General features: G+C 49.4%; 1 protein-coding gene across 1 annotated transcript in view; it reads left to right on the top strand.

Annotated features, from left to right (window-relative positions):
- DNAJC11 (DnaJ heat shock protein family (Hsp40) member C11) overlaps positions 1 to 18,616 on the top strand; it is a 163,266-nt gene that overhangs the window by 82,795 nt on the left and 61,855 nt on the right. Inside the window, 1 exon segment of the mRNA XM_040326699.1 lies at positions 9,523 to 9,674. Coding sequence (XP_040182633.1) covers positions 9,523 to 9,674 — 152 coding nt within the window.

Here is an 18,616-nt window from a genome sequence, read left to right on the forward strand (position 1 = left end):
GCCAGTTCCAGGGTAGCTGGGTGAATGGTGCAATTTGCAGGGTGTCCAGTTTTGGTGTAGCTGGGTGAATCCCTATGTTTGTGAAGTGACTGGTTGCAGTGTAGCTGGGTGTATGGTCCATTTTGCAGGGTCACCTGTTCCATTGTAGCTGGGTGAATGCCCCAGTTTGTGAAGTGACCAGTACCAGTTTAGCTGGGTGAAGGCCCCAGTTTGTGAAGTGACCATTTTGGTGTAGCTGGGTGAATGTCCCAGTTTGGTGTAGCTGGGTGAATGGGCCAGTTTGTGAAGTGACCAGTTCCAGTTTAGCTGGGTGAATGGCCCAGTTTGGTGTAGCTGGGTGAATGCATCCAGTCACTACGTGAACTGGGCCAGTTTAGCTGGGTGGATGCCCCAGTTTGTGGATGCCCCAGTTTGTGGATGCCCCAGTTTGTGGATGGCCCAGTTTGTGGATGGCCCAGTTTGTGGATGGCCCAGTTTGTGGATGGCCCAGTTTGTGGATGGCCCAGTTTGTGGATGGCCCAGTTTGTGGATGGCCCAGTTTGTGGATGGCCCAGTTTGTGGATGGCCCAGTTTGTGGATGGCCCAGTTTGGGGATGGCCCAGTTTGGGGATGGCCCAGTTTGGGGATGGCCCAGTTTGGGGATGGCCCAGTTTGGGGATGGCCCAGTTTGGGGATGGCCCAGTTTGGGGATGGCCCAGTTTGGGGATGGCCCAGTTTGGGGATGGCCCAGTTTGGTGTCGCTGGGTGAATGGCCCAGTTTGGTGTCGCTGGGTGAATGGCCCAGTTTGTGAAGTGACCAGTTCCAGTTTAGCTGGGTGAATGGCCCAGTTTGGTGTCGCTGGGTGAATGCATCCAGTCACTACGTGAACTGGGCCAGTTTAGCTGGGTGGATGCCCCAGTTTGTGGATGCCCCAGTTTGTGGATGCCCCAGTTTGTGGATGCCCCAGTTTGGCGTCGCTGGGCGAATGCCCCAGTTTGGCGTCGCTGGGCGAATGCCCCAGTTTGGCGTCGCTGGGCGAATGCCCCAGTTTGGCGTCGCTGGGCGAATGCCCCAGTTTGGCGTCGCTGGGCGAATGCCCCAGTTTGGCGTCGCTGGGCGAATGCCCCAGTTTGGCGTCGCTGGGCGAATGCCCCAGTTTGGCGTCGCTGGGCGAATGCCCCAGTTTGGCGTCGCTGGGCGAATGCCCCAGTTTGGCGTCGCTGGGCGAATGCCCCAGTTTGGCGTCGCTGGGCGAATGCCCCAGTTTGGGCAGCTCTGGCTTTGTCTGGTCTTGGAGCGCCGCAGCGAACATCACACAAGCCGCATCTTTTCTCTGAAGAGTCGCTTCATGGTTCTGTCGCTTAGGACTCAGAAAAGGAGTTCAAAGTGAGGGGAATTTACAAGGAGAATTCTCCGGAGTCTTATATCAAAAAAAGGAAGGAAAAAGATCAATTTTTGAACTTGAAACCCTTGTAAAAGGCTCGGCATTGGCAGCAAAATGTGTATTTGAATGCCTTGTAGATTCCGCTTTGAAAGGGAGGTAAACACTCTTTTTTGCTTTTATACGTGGATGGAAAGTTTCCCGCAGTTTGACAGAGAAGCTTTTTACCTCATCTAAAGGTCTTTTTTTTACACCATAGAACAAACAATGACAACCTGTCTGAAGAACATGTGCACGCGCATGCTCCTCCTCTATCAGCTGCTCATCTTCAGCAATTGAAAGACACAGACAAGCAAAGCAGATAAAGTGCCATGTCATCAACTGCCGTTTGCGCTTTCTTGAACCCCAATTTAATGGCATTTAATTTGAAAAAGTATTGGTTAAATAAAAAAATAAATCAGTTTTCATCCTTTTTCATCCTTTGGTGTATTAACCACTTCATTACTGGGCACTTAAACCCCCTTCCTGCCCAGACCTATTTTCAGCTTTCAGCGCTGACGCATTTTGAATGACATTTGCACCGTCACACAACACTGTACCCAAATTATATTTTTTATCATCTTTTTTTCCCACAAATAGAGCTTTCTTTTGGTGGAATTTGATCACCTCTGCGGTTTTTATTTTTTGCGCTATAAACAAAAAAAGAGCGACAATTTTGAAAAAGAAAAAACTTTTTGTTATAATAATATCCTATTTATTTATTTTTATTTTTTTATTTTTTTCCCCCAGTTTAGGCCGATACGTATTCTTCTACATATTTTTGTTTAAAAAAAAAAAATCACAATAAGCGTATAGTGATTGGTTTGTGCAAAAGTTGTAGCGCCTCCAAAATAGGGGATAGATTTATGTTTTTTTTTTTTGTTTTTTTTTCTAGTAATGGTGGCGATCTGCGTAATTTTTTTTATTTTTTGTCAGGCCTGCGATATTGTGGCGGACATATCGGACACTTTTGACACATTTATACAGCGATCAGTGCTATAAAAATGCACTAATTACTGTATAAATGTGACTGGCAGGGAATGGGTTAACACTAGGGGGTCAGGAAGGGGTTAAATGTATTTCCTGGGTGTGTTCTAACTGTGGGGGGAGGGGACTGACTGGGGGAGGTGACCGATGCTGTGTCCCTATGTACAAGGGACACAGATCAGTCTCCTCTCTCCCTGACAGGACGTGGAGCTCTGTGTTTACAGCCCATCATTACACACAGAGATCCACGTCCCTGCTGTCAACGCCGATCGCGGGTGGCTGGCGGACATCACGGCCGCCAGGCACGCGCACCGGCATCTCAGCGATGGGCCGGGCACAGTGTTTCCCTGCTGCGCGCCCCCAGCGGCGCGCAGGGAAATGCACATAAAAGGACGTCTAGGGACGTCCACCCGGCAGTTGAGAGCCGCGCTGTGGACGTCTTTCGTCTATAGCGTGGCTAAAGCGGAATAAACCTTCCCCCATCTATAGCATATTCACAATATTATGAAAGACGAGGTAATTGGCAATCGATTGATCACGTTGTATATAAGTAATTGTTTTATCTTACTGCATATATTCTTTATCTTGTAAAAGTTTTTTCTGCATATTGCCTGGCGCCATCTCCACTGTGGTCTTCCACATCTGAAACTATCTTTGTTTCTGCCCACAGTACATCCTCATCTCGATAATCCCGCGCATGCACCTTAGAAACCAGACGTTGTTCTATCAGTATGGGTCTCCCCCGGCTCTGTGCTGGCCAGTGCTGTTTTATCGAAATGTCCAACCAAAAAAAATCTCTGCTCAATAATACACCCGCCCCTTTCCGCCTCTTGCTGTATTGTTGTGTTGCTGTGAGCGCGGCCAGCGCCGTTCAATCGAGATGATAGGACAGCGTCTGTCTCTCCTCCACCCTGTGACGTACAAGTCACATGCTTCCATTCTGAGGAAGCATCGCGGGATGTCGGGGCTGACGTCTAAAACAGGAAATGACGCAGCCACCCGACATAGATACTGAATTTTTCCGTCAGGGTCTCGGCTTGCCGGAATGAGAGAGGATACAGCGCATGCGCGTTAGACGTCATGACTCGGCTAAATATTGATAACTGGGACAGCAGGCAGGTAGAGTAAAAATTAACAATGGCAATGAATTTTCATCAACTAAATACAAAATTAAATGCAAAGTTAGAATTTTTGGTATACAACCGCTTTAAGTGCTGTTGATCACCTGAAACCTCTTTGAAGCCGCTTCCTGCCTCCATGCACTCTATAGATGGTTACACAGCAGTTCTCATGGTCTGTTTCCTGGTGGTGACAACAATGGACCATGACTGTATAATGTGCAGGAGGACAGCTGGTAGACAGAGTACCAGATCACTCCATTAAAGTAGAGCTAAACCCCCCTCCCCCACTCCCCCCTCCTAACATCTATGTGGACTAACCTGTGCAAGAAGGATTTATATCCTGCAGCTCGGTCACGTGATCCAACTCCCGGCAGCTGCAGGGGAGAGGAGGGAGCGTCAAAGGGTGGGCCATTGAAGCCTATGGGTGACGTCAGTGTGCCAGGCTTTGATGGCCATTATCAAGCGCTCTCACCTCTCCCCTGCAGCTGACACATGGGATCATGTGGCCAGACTGGAGGTGGCTGAAAATGGATAAGTGTGTGTGTGTGTGTGTATTGAACAAAACCATTCACGCAAACATCAGTTGCCCACGTAGGGGTTCTTCCACATCAACCCGATTAGTCAACTGAAAATGCTGCGCCACCTGGTTGCTTTGTCGGCTGCACTGCTGCTAACAGTCCCTGCCCCGCTCTCCTGGTTCAGTTGGTTCACTTGGCCTCTAGTTGCAGCACCCTGTTGCAAGACCCAATCCTGGCTTGGGTTCTCCTGACACCCCCATAGGAGCCCACCTGACTCCTAGAATGAAACTTTCTGGCTGGGGCACCTCTGACTCCTGGGTAAGATCTTCTGCCTTCAGACTGGGAGCCACCTCCAAACTGGAAACCTCATGCTATCCTCAGGCTTGAGTATATAACAATCCCACACACCTGGGACCCAGCTGGTTGGGGGGGGGGGGGTGCCTCTGACCCCAGGTTGAGACCTCCTGTCTCCTGGCTGGAGTAATGTTGACCCCTGCATGAGACAACCTCTCTCCAAACTAGGAGCCCTAAGCTATTAGGTTTGAGTATATAACGACTCTGCACACCTATGTACTCACACAGTTTGTGGTGCTCAGATACAGTTTAGTTCTTCTTTTTTTTATTTTTTTTTTGTTTTTTAATGGCCAGTTTTTCCTTTTATACATTTGCTTACGATCAGTGGCAGCCCATCCAATAGGGACGCTCAGGCGCTGCCCCCTCTATCCATGCTACCCCCTATATGTATAATTGTATAATGGATATATTCATGCATAGCATGAATATATCCGAGGCCACCTCCTATTCTTGTGTCCGGCCCCTTTCAGGATGCCGGGATGCGGCGGTGTGTTTTTGAAGCACCTGATTAAAGCCAAAGGCTCTAATAAGATTCAAAATAGGATGGGCTTGTGGCGCAGAGCATTGAGGCCACCCAGGTGTTTGCTGTTGAAACACGGATCCTCAATCCGGCCAATCAGAAGCAGGTGTGAGACTCGTTTTTGCGATTGGCCGAAAAGACAAGACTCCCGATGGGCCACCAGGGAGGAAAACAGAAGTCGCCACTGCGATGACCCCTGGAGAGCAGGGGAACGGGAGGCCGCCGTCCGAGCAGGGGAAGCCACCGGTGAAGCGATGGGGTAAGTGCTACTGAGACCGGGGGGTGGCCATCACTGCTTACTATGCACAAGAGTTTTTCCAAAATCTTAAAGGAAAATCTGTCACCCAGTTAGAATGTCCCTTCTATTTCATACACTTTTTACACACAAACAGGAGAACCGGATTGGTTCCTCGCAGTAATGTGCTTTCCTTTCAGAAAATCGTAATGTGTGCAAGGCCCAGTAAGTTTGATGTCACCTCTGAGTACAGGAAAAGTTCAAGATCGGCTGAACTAGTTCTAGTGAATAACTGCTTTGCCCACTTGAAACATATAATGAATACAAATTGAAATGTGTATTCCCGCTAGTGTTTTCATGGCTGCTCGTAAACCTCACATAGAGCCGGCTTAATCCAGGCAAGGCCCAGGCCTAAGGAATCCCGTAATGAAAAATGCCCCATAAATACCGCGGCTAATCACAGGAAGTAGGCCACGCGGATTAATTTGGGTACAGCATTCGTCATAATTGAATCTCTAAGGGATGGGGAGGCCTGATGGATGGCGAGCCTCTCCTCCCGCGCTAAGAGCCGAGCGCGTCATCGGAAAAGGCCACAGCCACTGTAAAAGTGAAGGAAGCAATGCCATTAAGCTGCATGGCACCATAATGTGTTGTGTACATTCCCTCGGCTACAAAGTTAATCAGTTGACTGGATTTAGTGCGCCTCATTTCCTTTAATAGCTACAAGTTTGCTGATCCATCTCTTGCTTATCCGACTTTTCCTTTTTTTTTTTTTTTTTTAAATCTTAGCTACTTGGCTTTTAAAAGGGAAACTTGTCATCTGTCACGATCGAGGCTACCATTGCTCAAGTCCTAGAACTAGTTCTAAGGGTTGAGAACAGCTCTACTGCTATGGAGTATACCGATTCTGAGAGTCGGGCAGTGGTGTCCTTTTTGCACTAAGGTAGAGCTTTCCTCACACCAGAAGAAATTGTTAAGAGAATTAAAGATTGTAAAAAGACAAACCTTTTATACTTGCCTAGGTGGATGCAGCATTGATCTGATCCTGCATCTGTTCCTTCGCAGTCTCTGCAGGGAGAACTTGAGCGATCAAACACCGCTGATTGCTCAGTTCTCCCCCTTTTCTCTGTGACTGTCAGTCACTGGCTCTCTGCTGTCCCCTTCAGTGCTCACTGGAGCTCTGGGATGTGGAGGGGGTGGGAGTGCCTGGCGTAGGCTCTCAGTGGATGGCTAAGAAGCTATGCCAGGAACGAGTATGGAGATCGAGATGCTAAGAGGGCTCCCCTTGCGGCTGAGTGCAGCGCAACCCTGGAGTTGGGAACAGGAAGCGTGGTGCCCACAGAAGCACGGTAGGCCAGGTGCTTGCTTGCAGTCTGATGAGCTCAGCCACTGAGGGATGGCTGAGGCAGGCAGAACTGAACTTGTAGTATTTAAATGAACGGGGGTACCAGAAGCCAGGTCAGGGGTCAAACACAGGTAGGTCAGTCCAGAGCGCATATACAGGGGCGAGCCAAGGTCATACACGAGCAGGGTCCAGGTACAAGCCGAGGGTCAAGCCGGGTGATCAGGAAGCAGAAGTAGAGTCAAGAAGCAGGCCGAGGGTCAAACACAGGAGATCAGGAAGCAAGGTTAAGGCAAGCCGGGTCACAACGGATAAGCACGGATCAGGAGACAAGGTCAAGGTACACAGGAGACTGAAGAGATAATCCGGAAATGAGCAGCTCCAGCAGCAGGCTTAAATAGACCAGGAAGTTGGTCATGTGATCTGTTCAGGTTACAAGGAGAAAGTACCGCCCACCTTAGTCACCATGGCGGCCATGATTGTCCTGGGCGGAATTGCCAGTCCTTTGGCTATTTCCCTGACACAGGTGCTGATGCAGGCCTCTGGGTGCATCGTGATCCATATAGTCGGGATCTTTCCCGAACATGGTCCGGCTGAGTAGTCTTTAGACGGCTGTCGGCTGAAAACGGGTCCATGGGAAAAGTACAGTTGAAACGTGAAAAATTTGAATACCATGCAAAAGTTAATTTATTTCACTAATGCAACTTAAAGGGTGAAACTAATATATGAGAGAGACTCATTACATGCAAAGCAAGATAGTTCAAGCCGTGATTTGTCATAACTGTGATGATTATGGCTTACAGCTCATGAAAATCCCAAATTTCACAATCTCAGAAGATTTGAATGTTGTGAAAAGGTGCAATATTCTAGGCTCAAAGTGTCCCACTCTAATCGGCTAATTAAGCCATAACACCTGAAAAGGGTTCCTGAGCCTTTAAATGGTCTCTGTCTGGTTCAGTAGGAATCACAATCATGGGAAAGACTGCTGACCTGACGGCTGTGCAGAAAACCATCATTGACACCCTTCATAAGGAGGGAAAGCCTCAAAAAGTAATTGCAAAAGAAGTTGGATGTTCCTGGGGATCGCTGTTTGTATTGCTAATGGTGCTAATTAACTAAATTATTGTGGGTTGTGTTTTATACCTGTAAAGATGTGTATTGTTCAGTACACTGTATTCGGTACGGTAGGGGCTGGGACGTCTGACCTGGAATGAGATCTCTGAATAGTCTTGGTGGGCACTGAGTCAACCAGGTGGCTACTTGTGTAATTGACATAATGTTTATAGTATATGTTGGTTGTTAATTATATTTATTCTATTTCTGTGTACAATTTCCTTTGCATACGATAATGTAATCGGGTTCACCTGACCTGGTATATATTCTGTGTGAGTTTTTTAAATAAACAGTTCCAGCTTTGCAGCCAAACGAGTCCTGCCTAGTTCTTGGTTGCAATATGTGGCTGTAATATCTGATATCCATGTTCAGACTGAAGGAAGCGGTATACTGACGGAAGCACTCAAGCTGGGTGTGGGACGGGACTGCCCCACCCATCATTAGTATTAATTGGAAGGAATAGCGCCCCATCATTGATTTTAATGGAAGGCATAGAGCCCCTTTGTTGGTATCAGTGGGAAGAATAGTTCCCAATTATTGGTGTCTGTGGCTGGAATAGTGACCCAGCATTGGCGTCAGTGAAAGGAATAGTGTCCCATCATTGGGATCAGTGAAAGGATTAGTGTCCCATCCTTGGGATCAGTGAAAGGATTAGTGACCCATCATTGGGATCAGTGAAAGGATTAGTGACCCGTCTTTGGGATCAGTGAAAGGATTAGTGAACCATCCTTGGGATCAGTGAAAGGATTAGTGAACCATCCTTGGGATCAGTGAAAGGATTAGTGACCCATCCTTGGGATCAGTGAAAGGATTAGTGACCCATCCTTGGGATCAGTGAAAGGATTAGTGACCCATCCTTGGGATCAGTGAAAGGATTAGTGACCCATCCTTGGGATCAGTGAAAGGATTAGTGACCCATCCTTGGGATCAGTGAAAGGATTAGTGACCCATCCTTGGGATCAGTGAAAGGATTAGTGACCCATCCTTGGGATCAGTGAAAGGATTAGTGACCCATCCTTGGGATCAGTGGAAGGATTAGTGACCCATCCTTGGGATCAGTGGAAGGATTAGTGACCCATCCTTGGGATCAGTGGAAGGATTAGTGACCCATCCTTGGGATCAGTGGAAGGAATAAAGGATTAGTGACCCATCATTGGTATCAGTGGAAGGAATAAAGGAATAGTGACCCATCATTGGTATTAGTGGAAGGAATAATGCCCTGCTGTTGGTGTCAGTGGAAGGAATGGTACCTCATCCTGCTGTTTCGAGGTTTATATGTACACTTCAGGATTCCTTATTTTTATTTGAATCCCCCATGGAAACAAAGTTTCCAAATTACTACTAATCTCCATGTTCCAATACTAGGGAGAGGAGTTTGGACGATGCCCAAGCTCATCTCTACTTCGGAGTCGTCCTCTGTTGTCTAACACCAGTCATCTTCTGAGTTAGATGACACCCATCATCATTCAGCTCAATTCCTGAGAGTCAATGATTTACCCCCGGGGGGGAGTTGGGGCTTGACGCACAATCACGTGGGTGCCAGGGCCGGCATTCGTGTCTATGGACACAAATGCTCGACTCTGGAGCGCATCCGCAAGGTAACCACCTTGGGAAAGCGCTTCCCAGGGGGGGTTATCTGATGCGGGGAGGAGCCAAGGGACCCCAGAAAACGAGGTTCAGGGCCACTCTGAACCTTTATTGTCACTTTAATGTTCCTCCTTGTAAATGCGGGCAAACGTTTTGGTTTAAGCAGCCTTACGGCTGGCAACAAAATGGACGCTGCGCCGCCACTGTGGGCAAGCTTGGTATTTGATTGGATATAGAATCCTGAATTCTCTGTGTATAAAGAATGTGCACACTTTATAAGACAATTGGCTCCTGCTTGTATATAAGTTGTCCATGGTGATCTGCAACTTCTGTCTTCTCTCACAGGGAATAATAAGTGTCGGGATTGATGCTACGGAGCTGTTTGATCGCTATGAAGAAGAATTTGAGGACTTGCCAGGAAGCGGCTTCCCCCAGATTGAAATAAATCGTATGCACATCTCTCAGTCTATTGAGGTATTTACACCGATCATTTCTCTGTGCTAAAATGTTTGCAAAGCAGCCCCTAATCTACATTAAGTGTCCTTCAATCTGTCATTAACATTAACTCATATTTATCAATGGAGAGCTGCAGTCTGATGGAAAAGAAGCATGTAGCTTTACAACGAAGAGCTGCTGAAATTACCGTATTTATTCGAGTATAACGCGCACACGTGTAACGCGCACCCATAATTTTCAATAAAAAATCGGTATAAAATCATTGTAATTGCCAAAAATCATTTATTGTATTGTATGTCCAGCCATGTCCCCCGTATGTCCAGCCATGTCCCCCGTATATGCAGCCACCTACTGTTAATCACTGCGGCACGGGAACATTACAGACAGCGTTCGTTTGAACAGCGGTTTTCCCTGCCGCGCATAGACACTCCCCCTTGCTCGCGATTGGACAGATCCGTCCAAGGGGGAGTGTCTATGCGCGGCGGGGAAAACAGCTATTCAAACGAAAGCTGTCTGTAATGTTCCCCGCGCCGCAGGGATTAACTTTGTGGTGGCGGCGGGGGGAGGGGGGAAGTATTCTAGTATCGGCGGTATTAGCGGGAGTACGAGTACTCCCGCTAATACTCGGTATCGGTCCCGCCACTGCCATCCCACCCCAGTCCTCGTTTATAACGCGCACCCAAAACTTTGATTTTTTCTTTATCGTACATCACGGGACACAGAGCAGCATAGCCATTACATATGGGTTATATAGTGTACCTTCAGGTGATGGACACTGGCACTCTCCGACAGGAAGTTCCCTCCCTATATAACCCCCACCCATAGTGGGAGTACCTCAGTTTTTTCGCCAGTGTCTTAGGTGTTGGTGCACGTTGAAGGTTGTGCCTGCAGTTTGTCCTTGGGACCAGGGCCAGCCGACCGGATCCGTCCAAGGTGCTTCATAGCCAAAGTGGACGGTACCCGGGCCCCAATTCGTGGATGGGGTTTTGCCTATAATGCCTCTCCTTGGAGGGCTGGACTCTGGGTTCCAGGACTGGGTTTTTTAACCTATGAATACCTGCTGCCAGTAGTGCTGTATAGGTCCAGGTGTGTGGTGTTCCTGACTTGGACCCCGGTCCCTGAAGGTCTATGACCATACCCACGGTGAAGGGGGAAGATTGGGCCTCTTGCATGAGCAATACCCTGCGGCGTGGAAAGGTAAGCGGGGGGCCTACGGAACTTGGTTTGTCAGTGGGCTCCCCACAGGGGACTCTGGGGAAAAGCCTTTTTTATGCCTCTGTGCATGGGCTAAAAGAGAAACCACAAAGTCTGCATGACTGGATGGCTCAAGCACCCAGGTATACTGTTCCTCTGGCTGGGCTAATAGACTGCTGCTGCTGCTACAAGGTGTTTTGCTCCATGAAATGTAAAAGGGAGCATGTCAGGTTTAAATTACTTACTTCCTGATGTCTGTGTGTCTCCAGCAGCTCCCGGGCTCCTCTCCCCACATGGATTCTGCTTCCTGCTTCCTGAGAGCGGCGTCGGGAGCGCGCGCGCGCGCACTGTTATAGGCGCCGACGCTGCGTGAAGGGGCGGGGGACGCCCAGGGAGTTCCCTCCCCTCTGTACATCAGAGGGAAAAACTCTATTTAGCCTGTCAGTTTGCTGAAGGCTGTGAAGGGACACGGAGCAGCGATGCTGAGCTGAGCAGGATAGGTTTGCCTATGTTATGCTGACACAGTGACACCTAGTGGCCGTTTTTTTGTACACACCTTGCTAAAGAGCTGTTTAAGCTCATATTTTCTCTGAAAAGCCGGTGTACTAAGTAGCAGTCAGAGTACTTAGTATTTGGTACTCTCTTAGCCCAGCATTAAGGGAAGCAATATTAGGATATGATTAAGCCCTTGGGGCTCAATATTGCTATCTCTTGTTAGGTTTTGGGAAGTTTAGTTTCTGTCTAACATTACCCTAGCCTAAATTTTTTTCCTCATTTATTTAAATGTGTGTTTTTCTCCAGCTATTACAGTTAGTTGTATATTAGCGGAGTATCTCAGATTTGTTATTATGGCTCCTAAGGGTGCAGGGAACGCTAAAAATGCTAAAGGTGTTAAAAAGCCGAAGGGTTCCCCATCGGGCTCGGAGGATATTTCCCAGAATCCACCTGCCCCTACCTCCCCGGAGGATCCGGAGGTTGCTGCCCTGGGTGAGCCATCGGGGTTGCTAGGTGCTATGGCGGGCCCTATTCAACCAACTCCTTCCTATGTCACGGAAGAGATGTTAGCCTCCACCTTGGGTGGATTTGAAAAGAGGATGGCCGCTCTTATTACGGCCTCTTTATCCGGGAAGAAGCGGGCTAGGTCCCCGTCTCCCAGGTTTGAATCTCCTGAGGAAGATGTCCTTTCCACTGAGGAATTGGAAGATACAGGAGACCAGGCTGAGGATCATCTGGACCATTTGGGTTCTGAAGATTCTACTATAGAAGAACCTTTTTCAGCTTCTCACGCAGAAAAATTGTGGGTTCAGTCCTTAACGGATATGGTGCGGTCAGCTTTTAAAATGCCTTTGCCTCAGCCTCTGGCCTCCGCTGTGTCCTCATTGGGCTCCCTAAAAGCGCCCCAAGCCAACCTGGTGTTCCCGGTCCATCCTTTGTTAAAGGACCTGATATTTCAGGACTGGGTTAAGCCAGACAGGATTTTTTTGCCTCCTAAAAGGTTCGCAGTTATGTACCCTTTAGAGGAGGAGTTTTCAAAAAAATGGGCTGTCCCCACTGTTGACGCAGCCATATCATGTGTCAATAAAGCTTTAACATGTCCAGTGGACAATATTCACATGTTCAAAGATCCTGTGGATAAAAGGCTTGAGACCTTACTAAAGGCATCCTTTTCCACAGCGGGGGCAGTGGTCCAGCCAGCTGTAGCTGCCATTGGCGTCTGCCAGGCTTTAAAAGACCAGGCCAAGCAGGCCCTAAGGGACCTCCCGGCTCAACAGGCTCAGGACTTAGCCGATCTACCTAGAGCCTTATGTTTCGCGGTAGACGCTATCAAGGATTCAATCCAACAGGCGTCCCGCCTATCCCTGTATTTGGTCCACATGAGAAGATTACTTTGGTTAAAGAACTGGTCTGCAGAAACCCCCTGCAAAAAACTCCTTACAGGATTCTCCTTTCAAGGAGAGAGATTGTTTGGAGAAGATCTTGACAAATATATTCAAAAGATCTCTAGTGGTAAGAGCACCCTTTTGCCGGTTAAGAAAAGGTTCCGAGGTCCCTCTTTTAAGCGCCCAACCTCTCCAGTTCCAGGGCCCTCATTCTCTAGGCAGTATCGACGGCCTCCTGGACGCGCAGCTGCAAACAGGCCCCAGGGGCAAGCTGCAGGGAACAAGAGACCGTGGAACCGTAAGCCGGTTAAGGCTGCCCCTAAGGCAGCCTTGTGAAGGGGCGCCCCCACTCGAGTGGGGGGAAGACTCCGGTTGTTCTCGGAGTTGTGGGGGGCCCAAGTTACCGACCAATGGGTTCTGTCCTCAGTAACTCAGGGGTACAAGCTGGAGTTTCGGGAGTTCCCCCCTCCTCACTTTCAAATGTCAAGACTTCCAGGCGACCCTCAGAGACAGGCATCGCTTCTGTCCGCCCTAGAGCGACTCCTATCTCAGGGAGTGATTATGGAAGTACCAGCAGGGGAGCAAGGACAAGGGTTTTACTCAAACCTCTTCGTTGTCCCGAAGCCAAACGGCGACGTCAGGCCTATTCTGGACCTAAAGTTATTAAACCGCTTTTTAAGAGTCCGGTCTTTTCGAATGGAGTCCATTCGTTCGGTGGTGGCCGCCCTCCAAGGAAAGGAGTTCTTGGCCTCCATCGATATAAAGGACGCATACCTGCACGTTCCGATTTTCCCAGGCCATTACAGGTATCTGCGTTTTGCCCTAAACTATCGGCATTATCAGTTCGTGGCTCTTCCGTTCGGACTAGCCACGGCCCCTCGGGTTTTTACGAAGATCCTGGCCCCCGTATTAGCCATCCTAAGGGAACAGGGCATTCTGATCATGGCCTACCTAGACGATCTTCTGGTAGTCGACCACTCAGCGGCCGGTCTAAATCGGGCAGTGTTGCTAGCAGTAAACTGCCTAGAGTCCCTGGGTTGGGTTCTAAACCGGGACAAATCGGCGTTACAGCCCACAAGAAGGTTGGAGTATCTAGGTCTGATTTTAGATACAAGACAACAACGGATCTTCCTGCCCCAGTCCAGAGTGGACTCGATAAGGGAGTTAATCCACATAGTCCTAAGCAGCACAAGGCCATCTATACGCCTCTGCATGCGCCTGTTGGGAAAGCTAGTGGCCACCTTCGAGGCAGTGCCCTATGCCCAGATCCATTCTCGGAGGCTACAGAGAGCAATTCTCGCGGCCTGGGACAAAAGACTCCAGGCCTTGGATCTTCCCATTTCCCTTCCCTATGCGGTAAGGCAGAGCCTGTGTTGGTGGCTAGTCACAAAAAATCTTCTGAAAGGAAGATCGTTCAATCCCCCCTCATGGAGGATAGTAACCACGGACGCCAGCCTATCAGGTTGGGGTGCAGTCCTAGACGATTTAACCCTACAGGGGAAATGGTCAAGGGCAGAATCAGCCCTACCCATAAATGTCTTAGAGATCCGAGCAGCTCGGTTGGCTCTTTTGGGCTGGACGGAGGTTCTGCAGGGCTCCCCAGTAAGGGTACAATCCGACAATGCCACTGCCGTAGCTTATATAAACCACCAGGGTGGCACCAGGAGTCAGGCAGCCCAAAGGGAGGTAGATCGGATCTTTTCATGGGCAGAAGCCCATGTCCCCTGCATCTCAGCTATCTTTATCCCCGGGGTGGACAATTGGCAAGCGGACTTCCTCAGCCGCCAACAGATGTCCCCAGGGGAGTGGTCCCTCCATCCCGAAGTGTTCCAGGTCATTTGCCGGAAGTGGGGTACTCCGGAGGTGGACATTATGGCGTCCAGATTCAATGCCAAAGTAGCAAACTTTGTCTCTCGAACGAGGGATCCATTGGCCTGCGGGACAGATGCCTTGGTGTGTCCTTGGCATCAGTTTGCGCTAATCTATGCCTTCCCTCCAATACGGATGCTACCCCGTCTTCTTCACAGAATTCAAAGGGAACGCAAGCCAGCGATTCTAGTGGCCCCGAAGACCTTGGTACTCCTTGATAAAAAGGATGACCGTAGAGGAGCCTTGGGTCCTCCCTCTACGTCCGGACCTCCTCTCACAAGGGCCATTCTACCACCCTGCCTTACAGGCCCTAAATTTAACGGCCTGGCGGCTGAGTCCCTGATTCTCAGAAACAGAGGCCTTTCAGGGCAGGTCGTTTCTACCCTTATAAACGCAAGAAAACCAGTTTCCAGGTTAATATACTATAGGGTGTGGAAGGCCTATATTACCTGGTGTGAAACCAGGAAATGGGATCCCCGCAAATATACTATTGGGAGAATCCTGGAGTTTTTACAGTTGGGAGTGGAAAAAGGTTTGGCGGTCGGCACAATCAAGGGGCAGGTGTCTGCCTTGTCGGTCTTCTTCCAGAGATCGTTGGCTGCCCATTCCTTAATGAAATCCTTTTTACAAGGTGTTATTCGGGTGAATCCCCCGATTAAAGCTCCCCTGTATCCTTGGGATCTAAATTTGGTTCTATCGGCCTTGCAAAGGCAGCCCTTTGAGCCCTTGTCCGTGATTCCTTTGGTCCTTTTGACTAGGAAACTAGTGTTTCTGGTGGCCATGGCATCCGCCAGAAGGGTGTCGGAGTTGGCAGCCTTGTCATGTAAGGCACCTTATTTATTATTGCATAAGGACAGGGTCGTTTTGCGGCCGCTTCCGTCCTTCCTGCCTAAGGTGGTATCAAATTTTCACCTTAATCAAGATGTGATTCTTCCATCATTTTTTCCAAAGCCTTCTTCTAAGGAAGAGAGGTTACTACATTCCTTGGATGTAGTTAGAGCTGTAAAGATTTACTTGGAAGCTACAGCCCAGATTCGTAAGACGGACGTCTTATTCATTCTGCCGGAAGGGCCCAAGAAGGGCCAGGCAGCGTCTAAGGCCACTATTGCTAAGTGGATTAGGCAGACGATTATTCAGGCCTATGGCCTGAAGGGGAAGAGTCCACCCTTATCGGTTAAGGCTCATTCCACTAGAGCTATAAGTGCCTCTTGGGCAGCGTATCACCAGGTCCCTATGGCTCAGGTCTGCAGGGCAGCAACCTGGTCATCTGTCCACACATTTGCAAAATTTTATCAAATGGACGTTAGGAGGAACGCTGATTCAGCCTTTGGGCAGGCGGTACTGCGGGCCGCAGTTTAATCTCCTCTTGTCCGGTGGCACCTCTTGTTTGGTTTTTTTCTGGTTGTCTCCCTCCCCTCATGGAGCATTGCTTGGGGACATCCCATATGTAATGGCTATGCTGCTCTGTGTCCCGTGATGTACGATAAAGAAAAAGGGATTTTTATTAACGGCTTACCTGTAAAATCCTTTTCTTGTAGTACATCACGGGACACAGAGCTCCCACCCCTCTTATGGGGAATTTTGGGATGCATATTGCTTGCTACAAAACTGAGGTACTCCCACTATGGGTGGGGGTTATATAGGGAGGGAACTTCCTGTCGGAGAGTGCCAGTGTCCATCACCTGAAGGTACACTATATAACCCATATGTAATGGCTATGCTGCTCTGTGTCCCGTGATGTACTACAAGAAAAGGATTTTACAGGTAAGCTGTTAATAAAAATCCCTTTTTTTGGGGGTATAAAATTTTGCGCGTTATACTCAAATAAATACTGTAGTAAGTTTGATCAATTCGTCTTTTACGCTGGTCATACATTATGCACTTAAGCCCCGGACCATTATGCAGCTTAAAGAGGAGTTCCACCCAAAAATGGAACTTCCTCTTAACCCACTCCTCTCCCCCTTACATGCCACATTTGGCATGTAATTTTTTTGGGGGGGGGGAGTGGGGGCTTCAGGAGAAGGGGACTTCCTGTCCCACTTCCTCCTTTCCGCCGAGGGGCTGCAAAGGCGAGATCACTATTTTTTAATGATTAATTGTGCAGCTCTAGTTTGCACCATTGGCTTCAGAGGGGGTGGGATTTCCCATTGCATTGTGACTTACATTGAAGGGCGAGTCCTGTGGCATGAATAGATGCAGAGAAGCGATGGAGAGGGTCCTGTTAACTTGTAGGAAGGGTCCTGTTGCTCTGTTGAATGCAGGGGAGGTCCAATAGCATCATGGAATGTACTGGAGGGTGGTCCTGTAGAATTAGAGGATGGGGAAGTCCTGTGACGTTGTGGGATGCAGAGAAAGGGGGGGGGGGGTCTTGTGGCATTGTGGGATGCAGAGGAGCGGGGGAGGTCCTGTAGCAACGCAGGATGCAGAAGTGGGAGAGGTCCTGTAATAATGTGGGATGCTGGGGAGGGGAGGTCAGGTCCAATAGCATCATGGAATATATAGGAGGGTGATCCTGTAGAAATAGAAGATGTAGAGGAGAGGGAGGTCCTGTGGTATTGTAGGATGAAAGTGTGTGTGTGGGGGGGGGGGGGGGGGGGGGGGGGTTCTTGGGTATTGTGAGAATACAAAGGGAGTGGGGAGGTTCTGTGGCATTGTAGTATGCAGAGGAGAGAAAATGGTCCTGTGACATTGGGGCATGCAGAGGAGGGGTGATGGGCTTGTAGTATTGTGGCATGCAAAGGAGGGGAGAATGGCCAGAAGGAAGCCACTCCTCAGTAAAAGACACATGACAGTCCGCCTAGAGTTTGCCAAAAGATACCTGAAGGACTCTCAGACCATGAGAAACAAAATTCTCCGCTCTGATGAAACAAAGATTGAACTCCTTGGCCTGAATGGAAAGCGTCATGTCTGGAAGAAACCAGGCACCGCTCATCACCTGGCCAATTCTATCCCTACTGTGAAGCATGGTGGTGGCAGCATCATGCTGTATGGATGTTTTTCAGTGGCATGAACTGGAAGACTAGTCAGGATGAAGAGAAAGATTAATGCAGGAATGTACAGAGAGAACCTTGATGAAAACCTGCTCTAGAGCTCTTTAGACCTCAGACTGGGGGGAAGGTTCATCTTCCAACAGGACAACGACACTAAGCACACAGCCAAGATAACAAAGGAGTGGCTACAGGGTAAATGTCCTTGAGTGGCCCAGCCAGAGCCTAGACTTGAATCCGATTGAACATCTCTGGAGAGATCTGAAAATGGCTGTGCACCGACGCGAGGGAGGGATGGAGAGGGAGGGATGGAGAGGGAGGGATGGAGAGGGAGGGATGGAGAGGGAGGGATGGAGAGGGAGGGATGGAGAGGGAGGGATGGAGAGGGAGGGATGGAGAGGGAGGGATGGAGAGGGAGGGAGGGATGGAGAGGGAGGGAGGGATGGAGAGGGAGGGAGGGATGGAGAGGGAGGGATGGAGAGAGAGGGAGGGAGGGATGGAGAGAGAGGGAGGGAGGGATGGAGAGAGAGGGAGGGATGGAGAGAGAGAGAGGGAGGGATGGAGAGAGAGAGAGGGAGGGATGGAGAGAGAGAGAGGGAGGGATGGAGAGAGAGAGAGGGAGGGATGGAGAGAGAGAGAGGGAGGGATGGAGAGAGAGAGAGGGAGGGATGGAGAGAGAGAGAGGGAGGGATGGAGAGAGAGAGAGGGAGGGATGGAGAGAGAGAGAGGGAGGGATGGAGAGAGAGAGAGAGGGAGGGATGGAGAGAGAGAGGGAGGGATGGAGAGAGAGAGGGAGGGATGGAGAGAGAGAGGGAGGGATGGAGAGAGAGAGAGGGAGGGATGGAGAGAGAGAGAGAGGGAGGGATGGAGAGAGAGAGAGAGGGAGGGATGGAGAGAGAGAGAGAGGGAGGGATGGAGAGAGAGAGAGAGGGAGGGATGGAGAGAGAGAGAGAGGGAGGGATGGAGAGAGAGAGAGAGGGAGGGATGGAGAGAGAGAGAGAGGGAGGGATGGAGAGAGAGAGAGAGGGAGGGATGGAGAGAGAGAGAGAGGAG

Source organism: Rana temporaria, chromosome 10 (assembly GCF_905171775.1).
Source record: "Rana temporaria chromosome 10, aRanTem1.1, whole genome shotgun sequence".
In the NCBI taxonomy this organism is placed as follows: Eukaryota; Metazoa; Chordata; class Amphibia; order Anura; family Ranidae; genus Rana; species Rana temporaria.